The 26799-nt window shown below is 33.9% G+C and overlaps 1 protein-coding gene and 1 long non-coding RNA gene across 2 annotated transcripts in view; one reads left to right on the forward strand and one right to left on the reverse strand.

The window, feature by feature from the left end:
- The window catches only part of LOC125261792 (receptor-type tyrosine-protein phosphatase H-like), a 43483-nt gene that overhangs the window by 11136 nt on the left and 5548 nt on the right, over positions 1-26799 (reverse strand). Inside the window, exons 2-8 of the mRNA XM_048180343.1 lie at positions 13201-13477; positions 12722-12982; positions 9540-9800; positions 8043-8297; positions 7307-7570; positions 1811-2044; positions 1449-1712 (exon numbers count right to left, since the gene is read on the reverse strand). Of these exons, the coding sequence (XP_048036300.1) occupies positions 1449-1712; positions 1811-2044; positions 7307-7570; positions 8043-8297; positions 9540-9800; positions 12722-12982; positions 13201-13477 (1816 nt within the window). The remainder of the gene's footprint in view (positions 1-1448; positions 1713-1810; positions 2045-7306; positions 7571-8042; positions 8298-9539; positions 9801-12721; positions 12983-13200; positions 13478-26799) is intronic.
- Positions 18987-20690, forward strand: LOC125261793. Its single transcript, XR_007183434.1, has 3 exons — positions 18987-19269; positions 20282-20317; positions 20411-20690. It is a non-coding gene; the product is annotated as an uncharacterized LOC125261793 (long non-coding RNA).

Consider the following 26799-nt stretch of genomic DNA (forward strand, 5'->3'; position numbering starts at 1 on the left):
TCTAGGAGAAGGGGGAAGTGGTCATCTGATGTACTCATAACCACCTTAAGAGATGTGCAATTCAAAAATCACGAAGTACAAATGAACTTAACGTCCTTGAATGGGTGAAAGTAAAATCACTTTTTTTTTCTTATGTGGTGGAAATGGGCTTTTGTACAGGGTGGTTTATCATAAGGCTCAATGCATTTTATTGAGTCACTGTTAAATATTGTATCAAGGAGACTATAGATGGTTGATTAGGCCTATGATATAAAACAATATAAACAATAAGGAAAAGAATGACTTATAATCTGTCCACATGTACAACTTATCTTGAAGGATAAAGAACCTATAGAGAAAGACCTCTACTGATTTATATACCATCATAAAACTTTATGGTCAAGTTTAGTCAGAAGAGAGATAAAACAGTTTATTTCCTTTTTTTATATAAATAAACTGCCAAAGAGGAGTTTAAAGTCTTCTTCAGCACTGCAATCACAAATGTCAAGAAGTGGTTTGACTTCTTGGTCTCATACTGTCAACTTGTACTGACTTCTTGGTTAATGTTAATATTAGGCTATTGCTCTTTTAGTTTGGCGGATTCTGAGATAAACCTGCTCACCTGATCCCAATTCTGCTGATATCCACATATCATTAGATTGTTGAGAACTCACATAATTAAAGTTTATGATTCCTAACGCAGTAATCTGTGTTAACAAATTGAAATGAGCACCTTTGAAGGAATAGTTCATTTGAAAATTAAAATGAATGTTTCAAACACATAATTTTCCTCTCCTGGCCACATTTCTATGAAAAAGAAAGTAAATGAAGACTGTAACAAGACATCATAAATGTGGTTCATATTACTTGCTATCAACCAAACAACATGCTATATTTTAAGTCCGTCACACTTTATATTAGGGATCTTTAACTATGTACTTGCATAAAAAAGTACAATGTACTTATTGTGTTCAAACTGAATTGCAAAACACTTTTGCTGCTATTGAGGTTGGATACGGTGGGTAAGGTTAGGATTAGTTTGGTTGTATGGGTATGTTTAAGGGTGGGTTAAGGTGTAAGGGAAGGCAACAGGTTAATTATAGCTGTAAATACATGCATGTATTTTTTTTAAATATAGGCACAGTGTAAAAATACACAATAAGTGTGTTTACACAATAAGTGCATTGTATCAAATTATTAATTTAAATGTTAGTACATAGTAGTTAAGGACACCTAATATAAAGTGGGACTCCAAACTCACATGATAGCAATTGTGTGAAGAATTCAATTCGTTATTCATGAGAGCTCATGAGAGTCAAAATGATTTCATATGGGATTGGAACATGAGGGTGAGTAATAATGACAGAACTTTCATTTTTGGATGAACTATTCCTTAAAGTTGTATTTAACCTGTAATATGTCTGAAGATTTAAGGCTATCTTATATTAAACATATAGACCTTACTTTACCTGCTGGATCAGTTTGACAGTTTAATGATTCCATTTTACTCTTCTTGGCTCCAGAGAATGATGTTGCTGTCACTTTGTACCAATGGGCAACTTGCAGGTTTTTAAACTCTTGTCTTGGTGATTCTTTTGAACTATGGTTGAAACTTTGACTACCAATGTCCACCTGCACCACATCCATAACTCCATATGGATGATCCCAAATTACAGCCAGACCATATCCTCCAGAAAAATATTTACACTGAAGATTAAGCACACTATTTGGATCTAGTTTGAAAGAGAAACAGAAGGATAGTAAAACAAAGGTATTATAATGAATATCATCTTTTCAGCAGCACAGTCCAAAACAGAGCATGTTAACTCACCTAACGTCAGGAAATGTGAGCACTGTAGTAGTCTCTCTGAGTCCAAATCATACCACAGTGAAACATTGTAGATTGCTCCAGGATAAAGCTCTTGCAGATTCACCCAGTTGTCCACTACAGGGTCATTTTTACTATTGCCAGTGCTGTTTTCAGCTGTTACACGTGTGCTACTATTCACTTGAGCAACTATCGAAGAGTTGGTGACTGTCCAGTTAAAGGACTCACAGGGAATGGCTGCAGAAACACAAGAACATATGAATGCTACTTCAAACTTTCAATTCTTAATCTTGGGGTCTGAAATGGTTTTGTAAAAAATGCATTAACATTAACAATGATCAATATATTTATCATTCTTTATTAATGTTAGTCAAAATTTATTGCTAGTTCATGTTAGCTCAGGGCCATTAATAAATAATAACAGATAACCTTTATTTTTAAAGGGTTAGTTCACACAAATATTAAAATTCTGTCATTTACTCACCTTCATGTCGTTCCAAACCCATAAGACTTTTGTTCATCTTCAGAACACAAATGAAGTCATTTTGAGTGATTTCTGAGTGATTTCTGTCCCACCATGGACAGCTACATAACAACCAATTTGACGCTTCAAAAAGTTCATAAAGAGATCTTAAAACTAACTAATCCATATGAACTGAGCGGTTTAGTTCAAATCGTCTGAAGAGATGCTTTATATGATGAACAGATTTAATTTAGGCTCTTATTCACACATAAACATTCATCAACTGGTAAAACTTTAGAATACTGATCCTTCATTAATGAATAACTTCACAGGAACAAATGAGTAATGCATTATTAACACTCTAGTAACTACTATTAACTAACAAGAAACTCTGATTAGCAAATTATTAAGTAATAGTGCTCAGTTGAAGGTGGTAGTTCACTATTATCTAATCAGTAACTACTATTTTTTCATACCTCCCAGAAAGAACTACTATATACAGGTTTTTGGTATTCTTTTTGATGGATTTGGTAACACTGAAGTAATTACTAGTGGGTTACCCTGTTCTTCACTTTAGAATACTGATCCAAATAATTAGTAGTTCCTTTAGAATGATTCAGTAACATTTGAGTAACTACTATCCAAAACCTTATAAAAACCTTAAAGGTTTAAAATTACTTTAGTTACTAGAGAGTTATCATGTTTCTCACTTTAGAATATTGATCCAAATCATTAATAATTCCTTCTGAAGGATTTGGTAATACTTCAGTCATTACTAGTGGGTTACCATGACCTTCACTTTAGAATTAATTATACATCATGCATTATTCATGTTATTTATGAATCTGTATAGTTCTTAGTAGTTCAATGGGAGATAGGCTTATGAAAAAAATAGTAGTTACTGATTAGCTAATAGTGAACTACCACCTTCAACTGAGCACTATTACTTACTAATTCGTTAATCAGAGTTTGTTGTTAGTTAATAGTAGTTACAAGTGTTAATAATGTGTAGTTATTCATTAATGATGAAACAGTATTCTAAAGTGTTACCCATCAACTCACACATTAGTTGTGTTAAACGAAAGCTCAAGCATGTTCGCTTGACGTGTGAGAACCAATGAGGTTCATTCTTGTGTGTTCCGCAACACGTCTGAGCTTCCACAAGATGTTTCAAGCAGGTTCAGTTGAGCTTCTTGTTTATGTTCGCTGATCAATATTTAAATGTGAATAAAAGCCTAAAGTCAATCTGTTCATCATATAATATTATAACCACATTACACGGTAAGATGGCACTATGTGTGTTAACTGGCCGTCATTCCGTGTTGTCTATTTTAATGTTTTTGTTTTATTTGTAGGCCTGTGTCTTATTAGCCCTAACTGCTCTCTCTGGACTTATGAATGCAAAACTTTGCTTCACATTCATGCAGTGATGGATGATCTCACTCAGAGTGGAAAGTGTTGTTTTCACCTGTGATTCATGCAGTCTATGCCAGTGGAACCTTGGCTCGGGCCTAGAGTGTGAGTACCGGCGAAATTGGCAGATTCGGAGCAATTGCCGTTGGAAGCATGGCAGACGGGCGGGCTTCGCTGTGAAAGTTAAAGCATCATGGATGTAGGAGAGACACTGTTGACTTTGGGAAACATTTCGAGTGAGAGACTATCCTGTTTGCGTACAGTTTTCCCGGACTAAATATTAACAATTTGCATTATATCGAGTCGGCTGTGGTCTCGGTTGGATCATAACTGTCTTCGCTGGAGTCTGGTACAGTAAATATGGTACTGGTTAATGCAAGATCACTCTTAAACAAAACATTTATTTTAAATGACTTTTTTATACAACATGATTTGCATTTTCTGTTTATTTTTAAAACATGGCTTAATGTTGGCAAGACACATGCCCTGATTGAACTTTCTCCATATTACTGTACATTTTTTAGCACCCCTAGAACTACTGGCTGGGGTGGCAGACTTGCATGTGTTTTTAAGAAAGGATTTAAATGCCGTCTTTTGTCAAAGGTGAATTGTCAGAGCTTTGAGGCTCAAGTTATGATGCATGATGGCTGGAAATCTGTTCTGTGTGTGTTGGTCTACAGACCACCAAAATATAACAAGGATTTCATTCAGCAGTTTTCAGAGTTTTTATCACATATTGTGCCAAGTTGTGATAACATTTTAATTCTTGGGGACTTCAATATTCATGTGTGTTGTCCAAATAAGCCTATGGTCTCTGAGTTTTTACAGCTGGTGGACTCTTTTAATTTCACACAGTTTATTTCAAATCCAATCCAGGAGCAAGGCCATATTTTGGACTTTGTCTTGTCTCTGGGACTTCCTATTTGTAATGTTGATGTTTTAAATCATGGTCTGTCTGATCACATGCCTGTAATTTTTAATGTTATTATGCCATGCAAACCAGTTTTGCCACAGTCAGGTGTGTTTTGTTCTCGTCTTATTACTTCATCCACGGCTATAGAATTTTATGAGGTATATAACTCCTCTTCATTTGTGAATGTGATTGAGTCTCCTTCACCTTCTGTGGGCCCAGATGAGCTGTTGATATTGTTCAATTCTGTTTGCTCTGATATCTTAGATGTAGTGGCCCATATAAAGTTAGGAAACCTAAACTTAATCCAACTCCATGGCTTAACAACTATACTCGTTCTCTGAGGCAGGAATGCAGGAAGGCTGAATGGAAATGGAGAAAGGATAAGCTTTTACTTCAGTTTATGAGGCAGTGTTTTTCAGACTACCAGGCTGCTGCGAGAACTGCAAGGCAAAATTATTTCTTGAGTGTCATTGCACAGAAATATAATGCCCCTGCAGCCCTTTTTTCAACAATGAATAGACTTCTCAATCCGACTGGATGTTCTCCCCTGAACCCTTCATTGGAGGCATGTGAAATGTTTCGGACATTTTTTGTGGAAGAAATAGAAAAGATTAGAACTAGTCTGCTTACATCTTCAGATGAGTCTGTGATGTCACCAGCTTGTGTAAGGAGTTTTGAGTTCTTTGAGCAAGTGTCTCTGGCGCAAGTTATGGACATCATTATGCGTTTGAAGCCATTTGGTGGTTGCAATGTGGTTCCTTTACGTCTTCATAAGGAGATAGTTGATGGTGTTGGGCCGAGAATTACTTCCATTATTAACAGTAGTCTTCATAATGGAGTTGTTCCAACAGGCCTTAAGCAGACGGTTATTCAGCCACTTCTTAAAAAGCCTAATTTAGACCCTCTAGAACTGAAGAATTACCGGCCCATCTCAAAACTACCATGCCTATCAAAGATTTTAGAGAAGGTGGTTTATTCCCAGCTAATGTCATTTTTAAGTAGGTATGAGATCTTAGACAAATTTCAGTCCGGTTTTAGGGCAGGTCACAGCACTGAGTGTGATTGAGAGTGTGATTCTTATAAAGCGGTTATCCCTTTTAATTGGAATTCGTGGGATGGTTTTAGAGTGTCTTATCTGTCAAATAGATAATTCTCTGTAAAGTATGGTAGCTTCATTTCAACGGCAGCGCCTGTTATTTGTGGGGTCCCCCAGGGTTCTGTTATTGGCCCTATTTTATTTTCCTTGTATATGTTGCCCCTGGGCTCAGTTTTTTAAAAATACAGCATGTCATTGAGCTGGATGACTCAAAATCTGCTTCAGTTGAACCAGAGTAAAACTGCGATTATGTTTTTTGGCCCTGCCAGAGGATGTTTAGATATGTCCACGTATTTAGGTTCATGGTCGGATTATTGCCATGACCAAATAAGGAACTTAGGTGTGGTGTTTGACCCAGAGCTGAAATTTGACAAGCAGATTAATGCTGTGGTAAAGAGTTGTTTTTCCAGATTAGGTCTATTGCTCGACTAAAGCCTATTCTGTTAAGAAAAGTCTTAGAGAAGGTTATTAATGCCTTTGTTTTGTCTCGTCTGGACTATTGCAGTGTGTTGTATGTGGAGTCCTGCCAGACCACTATTTCACGTTTGCAATTAGTTCAAAATACAGCAGCTAGGCTGCTAGTGGGTGCTATCTCTATATCACCCCTATTTTAGCTTCTTTAAAGTGGCTACCAGTGAACTACAGGATAAAATATAAAACTTAAAATATAAAATTTAAAGCAGTGCATGGGATGGCCCCTGCTTACGTGTCTGAGCTCATTGATGTTCGTCAAGCACAGGTCTCTAAGATCCAATAATAAGTTATTGCTTGCTGTCCCTCGTAATCATTTAAAGTTAAAAGGGATCAGGCCTTTGATGTTGCGGGGCCGAAGCTCTGGAATAGTCTTCCTCAGGAACTTAGAGAGGTCTCATCTTTAAATGCTTTTAAAGTTGAAGTCAAAAACTACTTCTTGTCTTTATCCTTTGAGAGGGTGGGCTAGTCTTTGTTGTTTAGTAGGATGTGTGTTGTTTCAAGTTGTGTGTTTTAATGAAATGTTTCTTGATTGTACAGTACTTTGGTCTGCAGGTGCAGTTGTAAAGTGCTCTATAAATAAAGTGAATGAATGAATGAATGAATGAATATGTATATATATATATATATATATATATATATATATATATATATATATATATAAAGTGATCATGTCTCTTCAGAAAATTTGGACTAAACCACTCAATTCATATGTTTTAGTTTTATGATCTTTAACTTTATGATCTTTAGTTTTATGATTAACTTTTTGAAGCATCAAAGTGCTAGCTGCATAGCTCTCTTTGGAGGCACACAATGCTCAGGTTTCATCAAAAAGATCTTCATTTGTGTTCCAAAGATAACTGAAAGTCTTATGGGTTTGGAACGACATGAAGGTGAGTAATTAATGACAGAATTTTTGGATGAACTATCCCTTTAATATTGTATTAGTAAAAGTTTAAATGAACAATAAATGTATTATTAAACCTTATTGTAAAGTGTTACCAAAGTATTATATGAAGAGATCAAGCATTCAAAACCACACAGGTCATTTCTTTCCATGACTGGCAAGCTTCACTCATTTAGAACTCATATATGTGCTTTTCAAATAAGTAGCTCAATCAGAGTAATGCTATCAAAACTTACTTGTGATGCTCTTGAAGCTGTACCCTTTACTTCTGACACCATTCACCACAGTGAAGAGAGTAAAACTGTGTATCGTCCCTGGTGTGAGCGGTGAGTAAATATGTATAATCTCATCACCCATAACAGATCCAGTGAAATTGTTCTCAGTTTCATGAATATCACGCAAGGTGTAGTTGTAGATGTTGTTTTTGTTTAATTTATTCCATTTGATTGTCAACTGTGTCAGTGATCGATCGACTCTGACTTCAGTTACATCAGATAGAGCTGTAAAGAGATACATTTTCCACAAGAATTGATAATTATTATAAATACTGTAGAACATACAGTAAATTCCTCTCAAATTCATCACTGATAATTTAGTATGTGGCAGGGTTGTGCACCATTCATAACTGAGTTGAGAATCTGAATTTGAACTGGATGAAGGATTGCAATATTTAATAATTAAAACTGAATGAAATTGAAAGAAATTTACAAAACTGTTGTAAAATCGATATGTATGTAATTATTTGGAAATCTTGTCTTGGACTAATTAAATGTGTTGAATGTCTTTAAACTGCAATTCATTAAATTTCTCTATCTGTTATTTAAATTTAAAATCATGTGTCATAGCTAATTCAAATGCCAACTCATTCATTGAATGCAAGCTGATTCTTTCATTCTCACCCTGCTATGTGGTCCATTATTAGTATGATCCAAAGAATAGGAGAATATGGATTCAGAAATGAGGGCTACTTACTTGTGGTGTGATTGTAGTTGAATCCAGTACTTCTCACATCAAAAAACTCTGTGTACACAGTGAAGATGTAGTTTGTTGCAGGAGTCAAACCTGATATATGACACATAGTCGTATTCCCTTCTGCAGTGATAATAATGTTTTCACATGGATTTTTGCTGCATTTAAGAGTATAGTTGTATGTTTTTTTGTCCCATTTTAAGATCACGTCAGTGTCATTTTGCTCAGCCAAATCCACCTTTTCAACATTAGATGGCACTGAAACAAAAGCAGATATAGTGAAATATGTCAGGTAAGTTAAACACGCACAAATCTAAATAGAATCAAGAATCTTTTAATAAAAAGTGCAATAACACAACCAAGACCAAACAAAGAACTGAGGAAACTGTGTATGTTTACACAACAATGGTGTACTAAAAATGGAAAAGTTTCTTCTTTGTACAGATGACAACGTTATCAAAATGATATTCGTTTACACGGATCCACGAAAAGGACGACAAATGCTGTATTATGCCTTACAGGCCAGTAACTGGCAAAGTCAGTTTGTAAAGAAAGACTACGTTCTTACGCACAAACACATTCATTTACAGAATACTTTCACCAAACACGCATGCCTATAGACTAAACGCATAATACGCATGTACATGGTGTCACCGTTTTCACAGATTTGCATTTTTGTAGTTTACACTGAGACGATAAGAGTATTGTTCTCAAAAACTTGCACTTTAAAACACATTTTCAAAATTTTGCATTTTCAGACCGCATAAAAAGCTTTGTTTGAAATTGAAATGGTGTCGTGTAAACATACCCTAATGGCTTAAATGCACAGGAAGTGTTAATTAACCAGAACAGAAACAGGTGCGGGATTAATCAGAAACGAATGACCAAGGAACACAGACAAAACAGGAGCAGGGTAAATTAAACCAAAACACAATGAAACTAAACAGACAAAAGCATAATCCTGAAAAGATATGTATGTTATACAACAAACCCATTATTTATAAATAATCAGAGGGATTAACGCATTAATGGACCTCTTAACTCAAATGGCAACAACCAGCATATTTTGAATTGGTCACACCTTAGATTAGGGTCCAGTTCTCACTATTAACTAACTGTTAAATAAGAATTTTGCCTCAATACATTTATGTTTACTGCTTATTACCATAATAGGTAGTAAGGTAGTTGTTAAGTATTGGGTAGGATTAAGGGATGTAGAATATGGTCATGCAGAATGAGGCATTAATATGTGCTTTATAAGTACTAATAAACAGCCAATATCCTAGTATTATGTGTCCTAATAAGCAAAGATAATAGTGAGAATTGGACCCTAAACTAAAGTGTTTGAAATTTATGAAATTATTGCTGAATGACAATTGGGAACCTCTGACAGAAGAGGGCAAGATTTCATCAAAGCAGCAGATCTGACACTCTCAACCACTCTAAACCAACAAAGCACACGTCAGTGTATGTTGACTGAAATTATGTACTGAGACTTACCGGTTACTCTGGCAAATTTGTATCCACTGCTCTTCAAATCTTTAAACACAGTGGAGAGTGTAAAGGAGTATTCAGTCCCTGAAGACAAAGACTCAGCCCTATATACCACTAAAGAATCAGGTTGTGTAGCTATAGTCTCTATTTTATCCCCGTATACCAGCTCATAAGCGTATTCGTTCCTGTTGTTGACTCTTTCCCATTGCAATGTCATCTCAGTCTCATTCCGATCGATGACCAAAACACTCCCAACATTAGATGGAACTGAAGAGGAAAGAGAAAGAATTTTTATATTGTCTTTAACACCTGTTTCTATCCACCTGTCCATCAATTCATCTACCATTCAGTTCCTGACTGACCAGTTAATGTACAGTGGCTCCAGAAAGTAGTTAGAAACCACATCTACAAATGTCTAAATGTCTTTGCATACATAAAAATATCAAGAATCAGCATTATATTTTATTTTAAAGAAATACTGAACAAGCTCATTTTTTATATCAGATATTACAGTTGACCAACCACTGTGTTTGTGAAACGTTAGAGGATCATGTTGATAGTTAATGTGATTAACTAAATCTGGTTACTCTCGTACGGCACCTATGTGAGGTTAGTGCTGAAAAAAGCTCTAGCAGCATTTGGGTGAATTCTAAATGGCATTTTTGCATCCTGAACTTCAGGAAGAGGACGCCATTAGTAAGGGCATTCCAAATGAAAGTGAACACAATTAATTCAGGTAGGGCCCTTCCACAAATTTTTTTAGTGAAGGGTAAATAGTGTAAATTTTATAGTTTGAGTAAACATAAACAGAATCATTTAAGTTCATTTGTTTTGTTTGGGATATATTACAAGCATTTTGTCATACATTTCATTTGAAGTTTAAATAAGTTTCATAGGTAGGAAATGTGTTTAATATTAGATTTGTAAGGTAAATGTGATTAAATGCAGGGCCTAAAGAAGAGACAGCAAGTTTTTGTCAGTTACATTGTCAGTAAGTGAACAATGAAGTTCAATGCTCACAAATAAGCAATACTATAAGTGTTTTTAATCAGTACTATATATTCCTTATGTAACTATAAATTCTTTGATTTTACATTCAAAAAGTGAAAAAAAAAAGTAAAGAAAATATGGAATATGGTAAAAGTATGTAAACAAATATACAGTAAAAAAAAAAAAAAAAACTGCATTTAGATCTAACAGAAGATACCGTAAAGTACAGTTACTGGAAGTAAAATATATTAATGACCATATCATTTGTCTTTTGAAATTCTATATAATATATTTTCAACAATACATGTACATGTACTACTTACTCTTTTTTATTTTTATTTTTTAAAATACAAATCACCTTAGAATTTGCAGTGAAAAACGGTAAATTGACATTTCTAGAATTTCCCCGTGTGACATAAAAAGGCATTTAATTCAAATAATTGTGTTTAGGGATAGGCATATATACTGCAGTGTCGATATATCGATACTCACAAGCTATTTATTTGGTATTGATTGATTTTAAAAAAACATATTAAAATTATATTAATACAAAACATCAGTTTCTGCATCACTTTTAAATGTTTTCAGTACTTGTTCTAATGTTTATGCCAAAACACCCCAGACATATTTAGCTGGCCTGTATGTATATCACATCATTATGAGAAGCAAGCACACAGCAAAAAATGATGGCCGGTTTAAGAAATCTTTAAGTAAGTGCGCATGTTTTATGTTGTTAGTATTTTATTTTATTAAAATATATCTTGTACTAAATTATTTTTATTTAATCACAATATTTTTCCACATTATTTTTTACACCTATTGGTAGAAATATATTTTTTTTATTTAATTGTTCTCATATTTGATTCTGTAATACATTTGTTAATAATGGTCAGTATGTGTCGTGTAGATTTGCCTTTTACTGTAATTATCCTTATTTTCTAAAAATTAACATCACATACCCAGAAACAATCAGTATCAGTATTGTATTGTTATAGTTGCAAAAAAAAGTATCGGTAACAATATTGCCCTTCCCATTGTGTTTCTTATTGTTGTTATCAATTATGTACATCAGGGTTATTTATTTTACATCTTGTGCTGTTTAATTAATGATTAATGCATTATTTTACCACAATGTGTGTCACCCATGTGTGTTTTCATGATTTATGAAGACATACATTTGTATAATGACATGGGCATTGCACTGTATTATGACGTAAACATGTTTTATGAGGACATTTCATGAGTTCTCATTTGAAATAGCTTTAAAAACATACTAAATGTTTGATTCAAAATGTAAAAATGCAGAATGTTTTCTGTGATGGGTAGGTTTAGGGGTAGAGGTAGGGATAGGGGGATAGAATGTACAGTTTGTACAGTAAAAAACCATCATGCCTAGGGAATGTCCTCAAAACAAACCTGTGTGTGTGTGTGACCTTCTGTTGGTATTTGCTTTGGCTTGTGGAAAGGCTACTTGTAATGAACTTTGATTTATCATATGGCTTTCATTCCATTTCTGCATTGTTATTACATTATTATGGTGGTTATGACTTCTGAAGGTAAAAAGATTTTAAGAACTGAAATCTTTTTACCTTCAGAAGTCATAACCACCATAATAATGCAATAACAATGCAATAACTCAATGACAACAACCAGCGTATTTTGAATTATTGCTGACAGTAACAGTTAGTTTTTGTGCCAGTTGCCTTTTCGGCGCAGTGCTGCACTGCAAATTAAACACTGTTTTCTGTTATGCATTTTACAATGGTGTTTCAAATTCAGCTGATTTGTCACAAAGATAATGTTATCTAATGCTAAAATTGCAAAATTGATGTAGTCTTGGAAACATCAAGAATGTGTTGATTTTGATTGAATTTATAGGATTACATTATAGTTTTGTTGCAAATGAACAAATTATTTTTTAATTCAAAGAAAATATTTTTTGCTAGGAAAACTTAACTGAAAGAAAATACTTCAAGCTAATTTAAATCTATATTGCTAAAACTAAAAAAGTGATCATTGTTTTGTGGTGGAAACTGTTCAGTTATTGACAGGGCGAGTAAAAATTCAGCAATGTTACACATTTTATACAGAATAGCATCCTAATTCAGAATCTGAGAGAAATGTCAGAGGCAGTTGTTTTGTCTGTCACACCTCTTCCTTTCTTAATCAGTAAGTGCGACAGATGTACTGAGACTCACCGGTTATATTGGAGAAGTTGTATCCACTGCTCTTCACTCCTTCAAACACAGTGTAGAGTGTAAATAAGAATTCAGACCCTGAAGACAGAGGCGTGACCCTATATACCACTGAAGAGCCACTTGGTGTAGGTACACTCTCAATTGTATCATTGTATTTCAGCTCATAATCGTAATCGTTCCTGTTGTTAACTTTTATCCATTCTAATGTCATCTCAAACTCTCTGCGATTGATGACCGTAACACTCTCAACATTAGATGGAACTGAAGAAGAAAGAGAATGAAATTTTACATTTTCTTAACGCCTGTAGCAAGTAGTTGGAAATCACATCTACAAGTTCTTGCAATATAAGGTTTAGTCTATTTATAGTCTATTTTAATTTTTTACATAAGAGGAATTTGAATTTTGTATTACCACAATTCTTAAGTTGATCTACAGAGAAAACATTTTATATATTGCAAAACCTCAATGACTTACTTACCAGTTATAGCAAAGAAATTAAGTCCAGTGCTCCGATCCTCCCCAAACACAGTGTAGAGTGTAAAGGAGTATTTAGTTCCAGGAGACAGAGATGAGACTTCATGAGTTACTGTATTATCCTGTTCTGTTACATTGATCCGTTCATCTGAGACACCCTCTCTAGCCAGTGTATAACTGTAATCTCTGTTGCCCCCAGCTATATTCCATTGTAATGTTAATACAGTCTCTGTTCGAGCCGATATTGAAACTTTGTCCACATTAGGGGGAACTGTTTGTCCCTGCATGGGGAAGAAATGACATTGATTAAATAATCAAATATTCAATGAAGAAGCTTAATTCCAAAACAATAATTTTGTTAATAAATTCTAGACATCCCAGCCTACTTCTATATATATATAAAAGAGAATATGAATTAAGAGTTTTAAGAGTGTAAAACAAAAAAACAAAAACAAAATAAAAACTAGAACTTAAAACATTTTGTATTAATCTTAATAGAACAAGGGAATGGGCCATTTAGTTTATGTTATTCATATTCATAAAAAAATGAAAATATGCTTCAAATTATGAATATGAAATCACATAAACTGAAATGGTCAATTCCCTTGTTCCATCAAGATTTATACAACATGTTTTATTAAGCTCTGTTTTTTATTATTCATTTAAAGTTCTTAATCCATAATATGAATAATATGTAAGGATCATTCAATTCAGTTTGATGGAATTTTACTATACAATTGAAATTCAAAATATTAGAAACAGTTTGAAATATTTTTTTTTTGAGTGAATTCATCACAACATCACTCTTCATGACTCAAGGTCAGCCAGGAATCTTGGATGTTTGACAACCCCATCTTATTTTAGCATGCTGCACAAGTCTTTGTCCAGGCTTTTGTGAGTAATACAATGCTTTTTAGCCATTCTGGTATGAACCCACATTACACCTCAAGTCTTAAAAGAACCTACATTATACATCTCTTTGAATCTCTTCACCAGATGCCAAGTTTAATCAAAGACTGTGGTTGCTTCTCAATTGAAAGACTGCATCCTAGTAAAGCTGTGAACTTCCTAAACCAGTGCTTCTGAGGCTTCAAGGCTACAGTCCTGCTCAGCATTGAACATTGAATGAGACGGTCTAGTAAGTGTGAAATGTCAGAAATGTTTGTCACACTTTATTTTAGATGGTTTTATCTACTATGCACTAACATTAAAGGGATAGTTCACCCAAAAACGAAAATTCTGTCATCATTTACTCACCCTCAAGTTGTTCCAAACCTGTATAAATTTCTTTGTTCTGTTGAACACAAAGGAAGATATTTTGAAGAAAGTTTGCAACCAAGCTGCTTTGGGGCACCATTGACTTCCACAGTAGAAAAAAAAAATACTATGGAAGTCAATGGTGCTCCAGAACTGTTCCGTTTCCCACATTCTTCAAAATACAGTATCTTCCTTTGTGTTCAACAGAACAAAGAAATGTATACAGGTTTGGAACAACCTGAGTGTGAGTAAATGATGACAGAATTTTCATTTTTGGGTGAACTATTCCTTTAAATACCCACAAGACTGTGCATTTACTGTGTAATGTTAAAATTCCCACATTTATTGGGTTTAGGAGGTTAGGGTTAGGATTAGGGGTTAATTTTTTGGGTTAAGGGTTTGGGTTGATTAAATACAAGTATTGGATGTAATTAGAATATATTTATCATCAAGCACTGTCATTAAGTGCCATCGAGTGCCATGTCAATTTGAAGGATCCTTGGAATACAGCCTTCGTTTTTGCATCTTTCATTCATCAATATTTGAAGGATGCATCAAGTGTAGCCTTTATGTCCTCTAATTACCCACAAGCCTTTGCACACATTCCAATTCACAAAAAAAAAAAAAAAAAAAAAGAGCAAAAAATGAATCGTCACTGAGCTCCAATTTCATTATGTAATACGGGACAAAAAATCTTGTATGAATCGATTATTATGAATCGTTTATCCAACTGAATCTTGTGTAACTTTAAAAAATGAAGTTTTGATGAAGAATGAAGAATTCTTCAAGAACTCTAAGATATAGACTCATAATTGCAAGAAAAAAGTCATGCGACAGGAAGCTCATACTGTCGTGAACTCGCTTAGGACCATTTGCCGAGGCTGTGGATTACAGGTAATAATGCTGTAAATAATGTTCAGTTTCTGCATATGTTTTTTTTTTTTTTTTATCTCAAACTCTATTGACTTCCAATCACAGAGGACCACAGTTTCAGCTAAAAATCTTCTTTACTGTTTTACTGAACTAAAAAGTCACGGTAACACTTGATAACTCATGCTATGAAGCATTAGTTAAGCATTAGTAAATAGTCAATTCATCATTTATAAAACATTAATAGACATTAGTAAGCCATTTATAAATACAGATATAAATGCTTTGTTCTTGATTTATAAGCATATCTATAATGAGTATAATAATTGTATTTTCATACTTTATTAATAATCAATTTATAATTTCTAAATTATGTATTACATTATTCACAAACCAGTTATTTAGGAGTTGTCAGTGGTTCATAAGATCATTTAGGAAGTGTAAGTAAATGATTAATAAAATATTTAAATGTACATTTATGCATCTTATTATTTAGACATATAGTATTAGTTACTTAGTGTGTTAATAAATGCTTTATTAACACATATTCCTAGTGTCAAAACTACCTCAGTACTAACTTTAAAACATTAGAGAACAGCAGTGCAGAAGATCACTGAACCTTTAAATCTCATTTATAAAAGCTTTACAAAGCATAAACAGTCCTCACTTTAGATGAGCTCACAAAAATAGTTAACTGACTGCTTTTAAATGTTTTATAATTATCTGAATTAATCATGAATTACAGTAGGAATATGTGTTAATAAAACATTTACTAACACATAAGCAACTATTACTATGTGTCTAAATAATAAGATGTATAAATGAATGTTTAAATAGTTTATTAATCATTTACTTACACTTCCTAAATGAACTACTGACAACTCGTAAACAACTGGTTTGTAAATAATGTAATACTTAATTTAGAAATGATAAATTGATCATTAATAGTATGAAAATACAATTATTAAACACATTATAGATATGCTTATAAATCAAGAATAAAGCAATTATAGCTGTATTTATAAACGACTTACTAATGTCTATTAATGCTTTATAAGTGATTAATTAACTATTAACTAATGCTTAACTAATGCTTCATAGTGTGCCGTTATTATAAAGTGTTACCAAAGTCACCTACATCTTGGATGGCCTGAGGGTCAGTAAATTAACAGCAAATTTTTGGGTGAACTATCCCTTTAAGATTCATGTCAGACTTTATTGCTGATTTATTCAAGTTATTGAAATTTGAGTTTGAGTTTTTGACATTTTGTTATTTCCCTATTCAAGTATTCCTGAAATATGGCTATCTAGTGAATTGACTTTCCTTAAAAGGGACTTGAGTTTAAAGTGTCATAAAGCCCCCCTGTTTTAGCCTGGTCATTCACACCTCTGAGCTGAAAAAGTCTGAGAAATGGGCATGTAAAGCTCTGGAAAATTGGAAGTGTAGAAGGGGGGAAGAGGGGAGAGAACAATCAATGAAACACAGACCTACAGCACACTCATAATACAGAACAAATTACCAAGCACAATGGAGAAATGCGGAAGAATATTTAAAAGGGCTATTAATATTTTCATTATGTCTATGAGCACTACAGTCTCAATGATGATAAACAACAGTTTAACACAAAGAATAAAGACATAGTTACTTTTTTGTCCATTCTTCTTTGAATTTTCAGTCTAAATCATTGTCTTTTGAGTATCAGAATCATTGTGTTCAGATACACCACTGTATTGTCCAGTTTGCATATATTTCATTTGAAGAAGACATGATGAAATATGTGTGCATATCGTGCTGGTTCATGTTTGGTGCAGGAGAGTGTGTGAAATATGTCTATAAAAACATTAAACATGCATAATTTATTCTGTATATGATGATCTATAATCCACATGGCGAGAGTTGTTAAACTCATCTCTGAGCTCCACGCTGAAACCAATCATAAGTGCGCGTGTATATCGCAACAACCATATTTTTCATGTGTTCGTATTCAAACTCCAGTTCAGACTGCATCATGGGCAAAATACAAACAACACTCATGTTCTGCTGTGCTAAGGGAAACATACACAAGGCTTACGTGTCCGAACTCAGAGCAGACAGAGGTGAATGAACAGCACTGAGCACTGAGGAAGCGAGCACCTACGACCCATGTCTCTGAATGACAAGAATATGCAATGAGACAGAAGCAACAGAAGTGATACTACCTCATGCATAATAACGCAATTATAATCTTATGCACAGGGATTGGACTGAACAAGCTCTTTCTCATGAATAAATGCAGAGAACCCAGTGACGTAAATTTGCCCCCTCAAGCCTATCTACACACTCCGGGGCCCAAATCTACATCAGATTTTGTGTCATAGCTTTGACTTTGCTTTTCAAACTGGAAGTACAAAATTGCTCTAAAAAGTGCAAAAGTACTGTGGCTTGTATATGGAACTGTTGCACCCTAATTAGAAATTCCAGAAGTATGTGGCCAGTGAGTGAACAGCAAAAAGGCACATAATCACTCTTCCTAACTGTCATATTCAGTGTACTATGATGGTGTAATTATCTTTCAAACTCCAAAAAAAAAAAAAAAAAAATGAAGACACAACTTTTCCATTAGCATTTGGCTAACAACTGATAATGCACTCAATCTTATGTATAATCTTATTTTCATGATTAAGAAATATTGGTAATATAATAATCTGTAAAATATCACTTTTCTATAAGGTTTCAATTAGATAACGTTAGTCAATACCTTAACTAACATTAAATAACAATACATTTTTTGTTAATACAAAAATATAACTGTTCATTGTTAGTTCATGTTAGCTCAGGTCCATTAAATAATATTGATTTTAATGTAATGTAAGAGTATTTTTAAAAGGAACATTAAATGATGTTTTATTGACAAAATTCGGGAGGAGAAAGTTCAGATAATTAACCAGCACAGGTGAAGAGCATTCAGTTAGTCAACTCAACCAATGTCAAGAGGTATAAATTCAGCAGACTTACCTCTGTTCATTTGAAAGTTTATAAGCATCCCTCCTCCACCCCATCTCCTCACTTCTAGTTCTATCTACTTTTACCACACCAGGGGGAGTACTCTGGGTTCGGGCCAAAATTCTGAGCTCGGAGCCCTCTCCCCGGACAGCACGCCAAATACGCAACTTTACTCTATTTAATCATATGGATATGTGAACTCGTGAACTAAGATTAATAAATGCTTTAGAAGTGTTTATCATTGTTAGGTAATGTAGTTTATAATGTTAACAAATGAAAGCTTATTGTAAAGTGTTACCTAAATATCACTAGAATTACTCAGATCTTCAAAATTAACTCTACCATAGCTCATTTAGGTCATTTACTATGATATTTTTTTTTTACAAACACAATGTTCACAATGAAACTGATCCAGATGGATGACTTAAATGCTTACTTGGGGCAGATGCAAATGTAATGAAAATGAAATTGTAATATTGCAGGACATACATGTAAACTCAAACACAAAACCATTGTGTGAATGACGTATAATGTTTTACGACACAAATGCACACAGTGTCATGACAAATAAACTACAGTAAAATATATTTGCATGATATATTAGCTTATCATAATATATTAGCTTATCCACTATATTAAACATATTTTTCCATTTGACACACTGTTAAATGTCACTGTAGATTTAGCAGCACATTACTGTAAAAACCTACAGTACAATACTGCCTTTTTATATTACAGTACAATACTGTATTTTGTATTGCATTCTGGGTAATTTTGTTTGAGTGGGAACATTTTACAGTATATTTTAGTGTTGCTGTAACCTAGCTGTAACTTGGCTGTAATATGCCAGGCAAAAATACAGGATTGCTGTAAACAGCGCCCCCCGACTGACGTCAGAACAACTGCAGCTCACTCACTCGATGGATATCTGGATGTCTCACTCGGTCGATATCTGGAAGTTTGGTAAGTTAATTTTACATTTTATAATTAGGTTTTAGGATTTTACGCTATGTGTACATAACTTGTGAAATGACAGTGAAAGTTCAGCCAGCGAACGTTGCAAAAACACCGTTACAGAGTTAACGTTACTTAGGTGTCTGTTTCCCGCTTGTCCCGACATTTTCAATTCTAACTCGGTGAATTACATCGGGTTTATTTCGACCAAACCAGACCTCGTGATTGTTGAAACGCTGAAAAGACAAATCAAGATGATTTTCGTGAGTTTTATTTTGTTTCTGTCGAATTTGAATGTACTGTGTTTTACGATGGTCTGTGAGGTAAATTTACTGCATTTGCTAATGGAGTCTAGGTTTGAATGATCATATGATAACAAAAATGTCTAACGTTATCTCTGTAGGGATCGTTTTTATAATGTCCGATCTGAGCCTGTCAGCAAAAACTTTTAGTATTGTAATAGACGTACATTGACAGTGCTTAAACTGCTAGGATTTGCAGTCTATTTCCCGGATGACGACTGCAGCTGTCGTGGTCAACACTGGACCTATTTGAATAAGTCGTTTAGACAGCAAAACACGTGAAAACAAGGCTTAAAAATACTTAACTTTCCTTTGCAACGTAAATGGGTGATTTGGGTTTAGAAAGATTGACTATTGGTACCAGTTTAGCATTTTACTTAATTTAATTTAGGTGGAAGACTCAGTTGTATAGCGTTGTGATTGTAATGACAAATAATGATTAATTATTTATGAATAAAGGTAAAAATTATATATATATATATATATATATATATATATATATATATATATATATATATATATATATCAGAGTTGATATATTAGTCAACATGCCATGTATGCCAAAAAAAGCAACTTAGAATTTTTAGAAGCAGAAGCTTTTTTTTATTATTATTACTAAAGATGTATTGTTGGAGTGTATGAAATACAGTGATGTGTTAGCTTATACGTCCTCAACAAGTAACGCATAAATGAATAAAATGTATTTTGATTTCTTACAGCTCTACGGTGTGTCTTTGCAGCCTGGGAATAAGTCTGTAAGTATTAGCCATTTTAATACAATGTTTTAGAGGGTTAGTTCATCCAAAAATGAAAAGCATATTTATTAACTGGTATGATATTGCTAACAGGTTCCTGGTCAGAATCAACCCTGAAGATGGAAATGCCAGACAGACGAAGTGCCAGACAGGGAGTCAGCAAGGGGACCAAAAGGGTGGTGCAGAGGAAGGTGACGGCCATCAACCCACAAAACTTCAAAATGATGCCTGCACCCACACACTTGTTTTTTTTTTTTTTTTTTTGTGTTTTTTTGTCGCTCACTTGTCATTCTTTTACCCAACCCAATCCTCAAGTTCTCTTTTCTTGTATGTTTTTGTTTCATTTACATTTGTGCACACTTAAAAGGTTAGTTCACCCAAAAATAAAAATAATGTAATTTATTACTTACCCTCATTTCGTTCCACACCCGTAAGACCTTCGTTCATCTTCAGAACACAAATTAAGATATTTTTGATGAAATCCGATGGCTCAGAGAGGCCTGCATAGCCAGCAATGACATATCCTCTCTCAAGATCCATTAATGTACTAAAAACATATCTAAATCAGTTCATGTGAGTACAGTGGTTCAATATTAATATTATAAAGCCACAAGAATATTTTTGGTGCGCCAAAAAAACAAAATAACGACTTATATAGTGATGGCCGATTTCAAAACACTGCTTCAGGAATATTCGGAGTGTATTGAATCAGCGGTTCAGAGCGCTAAAGTCACGTGATTTCAGCAGTTTGGTGGTTTGACAAGCGATCCGAATAATAATTCGACACAAAAGATTCATAACACTCCGAAGCTTCCTGAAGCAGTGTTTTGAAATCGGCCATCACTATAATATAAGTCGTTATTTTGTTTTTATTGGCGCACCAAAAATATTCTTGTGGCTTTATAATATTAATATTAAACCACTGTACTCACATGAACTGATTTAAATATGTTTTTAGTACATTAATGGATCTTGAGAGAGGAAATGTCATTGCTCCCTATGGAGGCCTCACTGAGCCATCGGATTTCAACTAAAATATCTCAATTTGTGTTCTGAAGATTAATGAAGGACTTACGGGTGTGGAACGGCATGAGGGTGAGTAATAAATGACAGAATTTTCATTTTTGGGTGAACTAACCCTTTAAGGGGACAGTTTACCCAAAAATGAAAATTCTGTCATCATTTACTCACCTTCAAGTTATTCCAAACCTGTATAAGTTTCTTTCTTCTGCTAAACACAAAAGAAGATATTTTAAAGAATGTTGGTAACCAGACAATTGACCGCACCCATTGACTCCCATAGTATTTTTTTCCCCACTATGGAAGTCAATGTTTTCCATCAACTGTCTGGTTACCAACATTCTTTAAAATATCTTCTTTTGTGTTTAGCAGAAGGAAGAAATTCATATAGGTTTGGAACAACTTGAGGGAGAGTAAATTATGACAGAATTTTCATTTTTGGGTAAACTGTCCCTTTTAACAGCCGTTAATACCTGTAAATTGCTGATTCACTGAACATGCAATGGTTTTAATAGTTTGATTGAATAAAACATATTTTTGACAAGAACATTGCTTGGATTGTCCTTTGATTTGCAGGTATTCTGTCATCATTAATATTACTTCCTATAAGTTTATATACCGTAATAACTACATATTATATAATTATAATATTAATATTATTAGTTATTTTGAAAATTGCAGTAATATTTAGCAGTGATATATCAATATTGATATTACAGTACAATACTGTATTATTAATTACAGCAGAAGCAAACTAAAAGTAGAAAATGCAGTAAAAATACAGTACAGTACTGTTTTGTAGAATTACAGTACTGTTCTTTTGTACTGTAAATTGAATTACAGTACAATTACTGTAAATCAAAATACAGTAACTTGCTGGCAACCCTGCTGCCAGTACTGTACTGTAAAAATACAAGAAAATCGTTAACAGTGCATTTTAAGAATGTGTTCTGTGTAAAAAGTAAATGTCAACCACCTTTCTGGACATGTGTCCACTAAAACAATATAATTATAGTGAAATTCTCTTTTACAAGCTACCGTAACATGGAAGTATTTTTTCAAAACAGCACATGGATTGATAGGAAAGCTGTTGACACAACAAACAAGGAAACAGGGCATGACTAAAATCTGGCAGCTTGTCTAAAACACAACGCAATAAAAGGTTTTGTCACGTCTTCTCTACATGCTACAGGATAATAAAAAGTGGAGGTATATGAATTATTTAGAACACTGTGTAGAATTAGGTACACACTCAAATTAGTACTCTATATATTAGTATATATATATATATATATTATAGTAACATAAGATTTTTTTTTCAGTTCTTTTCTGATAAAATCTTAGTATTTAAAAGGGTAACAACACTTTATTTTAAGGTGACGTAGTTACATGTTACATGTACTTCCTATAAAAAATAACAGTAATGCATAATTACAAGTAACTAATTTAAACCAAACCCTATCTCTAACTGTAAATATATAGTAAATACATGTAGTTAATACTCAGTACTTATTTGAGTTAGTAATATAACATTACCTTAAAATAAAGTGTAACCTTTAGAAGATCATTAGAATGAATGGCCTGATTGAAAGTTACAGCACATCCAGTATAGTCATGTAACAGTCATAACATGTTTGTATTCTCTTTTAAATGCCCTCTGCTCCGAAGAGCAAAATGGCCGACAACACAGTCATGACCATTACAGTAAGATCTTATTATAACTGAATGATAACAGATTCTGAATTCCTGGCTATCATTTATCTTCAGGACTTTGGACTGGGATGGTATTACAGGAGTGAAACATTAGACCTATCAATACAAAATCTCAACACACGCCATTTAGATGAGTACAAAAACATAAAAAAAAAATTATTTACAATAAAAAAATTTTAAAAAAAATACTGTGTGGATAAAATGTATCAAAATACAAATACAGTATTTTGTATCTTGAAAATACACACAATTTATGTAAAATTTGCCATTCAGAGAAGTATTACTATTAGGCTGAAATTTATCTGGACCTATGTTTCTTTATCCCCTAGTTTCACAGACAAGGCTTAAGCCTAGTCCCAGACCAAAATGCATGTTTGAGCTGTTTTAACTGAAAGCAACTTGCACTGACATATCTTAAAATATGTTAGTGCCACTGTTTTGTCTGAAGATAATGTAAACAAGTAATATTTTTTTCTAAAGCATATTAATAAAACCTACTTAACTGCCCAAACTGAACTAAGGCCTGATCTAATCTAAGCCCTGTCTGTGAAACCAGGCCTATATTTCACCTACTGCTTTCCTTCCTCTGCCAGGTATAAAATAAGAAATTACACACACACACACACACACACACACACACACAAAGGTTTTCTGAACGATAGCTAGTGAAATTTCTAATGATATTTAGACTAGTTTGTAGCTGGCTGCTTACTAGTTATTTCTTCACTGTTGACACGCATGGCATTGACTGCTGAGATGTATCATAATTACATAAATATTTTAATGAAAATTAAATAACAGTTATAGTGCCCCTATTATGCTTTTTCAAATATTTCCTTTCATGCAGTGTGTAATATAGCTGCTTGTAAAAGCTCTGCAAAGTTTTAAAGATCAAAGTGCACAACAATCTCACAAAAGAATCAATTCTGAACTGATTAAACGAGTTGTCAGCAATTCCAATCTCACCTCCTGTTACATACCTATGTAAAAATGAAATTAATTTGCCCACAAACAACGTCTACTTTGCCCTGCCCTCAAATACTGTAGTTATAGCTGAATCCTGGAAGAGTTTGGTTTGTGTTGTTGACAAGCATGTAATTCAAAAGGACTTGAATTGATGTTAGTCAAATGCTAAAAAAGCTCCGGAAAACTGAATCTTGAAAACAAATAATTTTAAACTCTTTGAGAAATGAGGTGATGTGCAATGAATACGAGAAAATTCAAGTGTTTTTTGACCTTGGATGAATTAGTAACATTTAGGGCCCTATCATACACCTGGTGCGATGCTAGGCGCAACGCATGTTTTTTGCTAGTTTCAGCCTGACTCAGTTATCATTTTCACCTCCTGCGCCATGTTGTTTAAATAACAAATGCATTTGCGCCCATTTGTGCGCCCATGGGCATGCTGGTCTGAAAACGAGGTGTGTTCAGGCGCATTGTTGGCGCATTGCTATTTTGAGGCAACTGAAATAGACTGTGCCATTGACCAATTGAAACCTGGAAGATGAGACTCATGGAGTGTTATGAATCAGCGTGTCGAATCAGCGGTTCAGAGCGCCAAAGTCACATGATTTCAGCAGTTTAGCGGTTTGACATGCGATCCGAATCATGATTCGACACATGATTCGACATAACACTGTTTCGAAATCGGCCATGACTAAATAAGTCGTTATTTTGTTTTTCTGGCGCAAGAAAAATATTCTCGTCGCTTTATAATATTAATATTGAACCACTGTACTCACATGAACTGATTTAAATATGTTTTTAGTACATTAATGGATCTTCAGAGAGGAAATTTCATTGCTGGCTATAGAGGTCTCACTGAGCCATCGGATTTCAACAAAATCTTAATTTGTGTTCCAAAGATTAACGAAGGTCTTACGGGTGTGGGACGGCATGAGGGTGAGTAATTAATGACAGAATTATTTTTGGGTGAACTAACCCTTTAAAACATATTTATTTTCATTGGTGTATAATATTCCGTGATTCACTGTTTTTATGAGTTCTTATATCTAGCACTTACCCATTTTTAAATTACTGATTACTGTTTAACATTTATATGTTTTAATTGTTGTGTTCTTTTTAATACTCTGTGCAGCACTTTGGTTGTTTTTAAATGCGCTATTTAAATAAACATTGTATTGTATTGTATTGTATTGTATTGTATACATAGTATTGTATTGTTAAGTATAAGTATTCTGTCTGTTCTATTGTTAAGTACAGAAATTCTGGACTCGATTCGGTTCCAGGTTTAATTCCAAGAATTTATTCCAAACTAATATCTCCAATTCTAACTGATTACTGAGTTGTGTGTGACAGATTACATGTGATTATAAAGGACTGTTTAAACCAGTGTGTGCCAGTAGCAATCATTACAAATACTGAAACTTGAACTGATAATGAAAAGTTGAATTGTGAAAATAACACGTCAAACTGTGAAAAATGTGATTCATTGTGGTGCATCAATGGGTAGTACTGTTGCCTCTTAACAAGAAGTTCTCAGACTGAGATGCTACAAAGGACAAGCGGTTTGGAAAATGGATGGAATGGATAAATATTCATTGTTCATGAAGTCATAATTTCATTCCATAGTGCTAAATGTAATACAAAAAGATGAACACATTTCAACTTAATTGATAGTATAAATTATAAAAAGTGAACAAATAACATCTGTCAGGTAAAGAATATAATTTTTAGCAAGACAATACAAATATATAACCCTAATTTATCAAATAACAGTCAAGTTACTAACACTGTGTGAACAATTGATGTCTGGATAGCGAATTAGTTGATTATTTGCACTGCTGGTGAATTGAATGAGGCCCTTCTGAAGACTCAATTCTTTGGGGTGGAATTGACTCCAAACTTTGGACTCATCTTGTTCCCCCAAGAAACTTCGCGTTCATTTGAAAACCGTTCGGGCACAAAAATTTTGTGTTCTTGTGTTTCTTAAGGGGAACGCAAAATATTGGAGGGAGAGAACAAAACAGCATTGCCAAATAATATCCTCCCATCTCATATTTTTTTTCTTCACTATGTCCCTTTAGGGGCTATATATATATATATATATATATATATATATATATATATATGAGCAATATCACACGAGTAGCCGTGCGATATGGCTGTATATCAGCATAGATAATGCATAGAGTGTGTAAATAAATAAGAACAACAACGGAGTGTCTTTAAAACCCTCTTTTGTGCAGCACTACTTCCTTCCGCCACGGATTCAAATCTCAATTTGACAGTTGGACCAAGCCTCCGTTACTAATTCTAAAGTCACTTCAGAACTAGTAACGAAGGAACGTTTCAAAACTCAAGTTGTCAGTTGAACCAAGCCTCCGTTACTAACTCTAAAACGTCACTTTAGAACTAGTAACGAAGGAACGTTGAGTCGCTTCATTGAAACACATTGAATTTTGTACAGTGTTAGAGAGAGCGAGAGCGAGAGAGAGTAGGCTATTACCTGTGTCTGGTATATTGCATTACATTCATTCTTCAAGTCGATGTCCATAATATTATATCCTTTATACAAGTCCGTTTGAATGTCCGCTGAGGAAAGCGATCTTTGTATTTGTCCTTTTAATTTTCCATAACATCCATTACACCACAGGGCTAAAACAACTTCCTTTTGCAAAAGTTCCTTTCAATTTAAAAGTCTCTTGCGCTTCACTGACTCATTCTCCTGTGTGTTGCCGCCATCTAATGGCGTAGCCTATTAATGTAATGTTCACTCAATCCATATT

This window comes from Megalobrama amblycephala, unplaced genomic scaffold, assembly GCF_018812025.1.
Source record: "Megalobrama amblycephala isolate DHTTF-2021 unplaced genomic scaffold, ASM1881202v1 scaffold484, whole genome shotgun sequence".
Lineage (NCBI taxonomy): Eukaryota > Metazoa > Chordata > Actinopteri > Cypriniformes > Xenocyprididae > Megalobrama > Megalobrama amblycephala.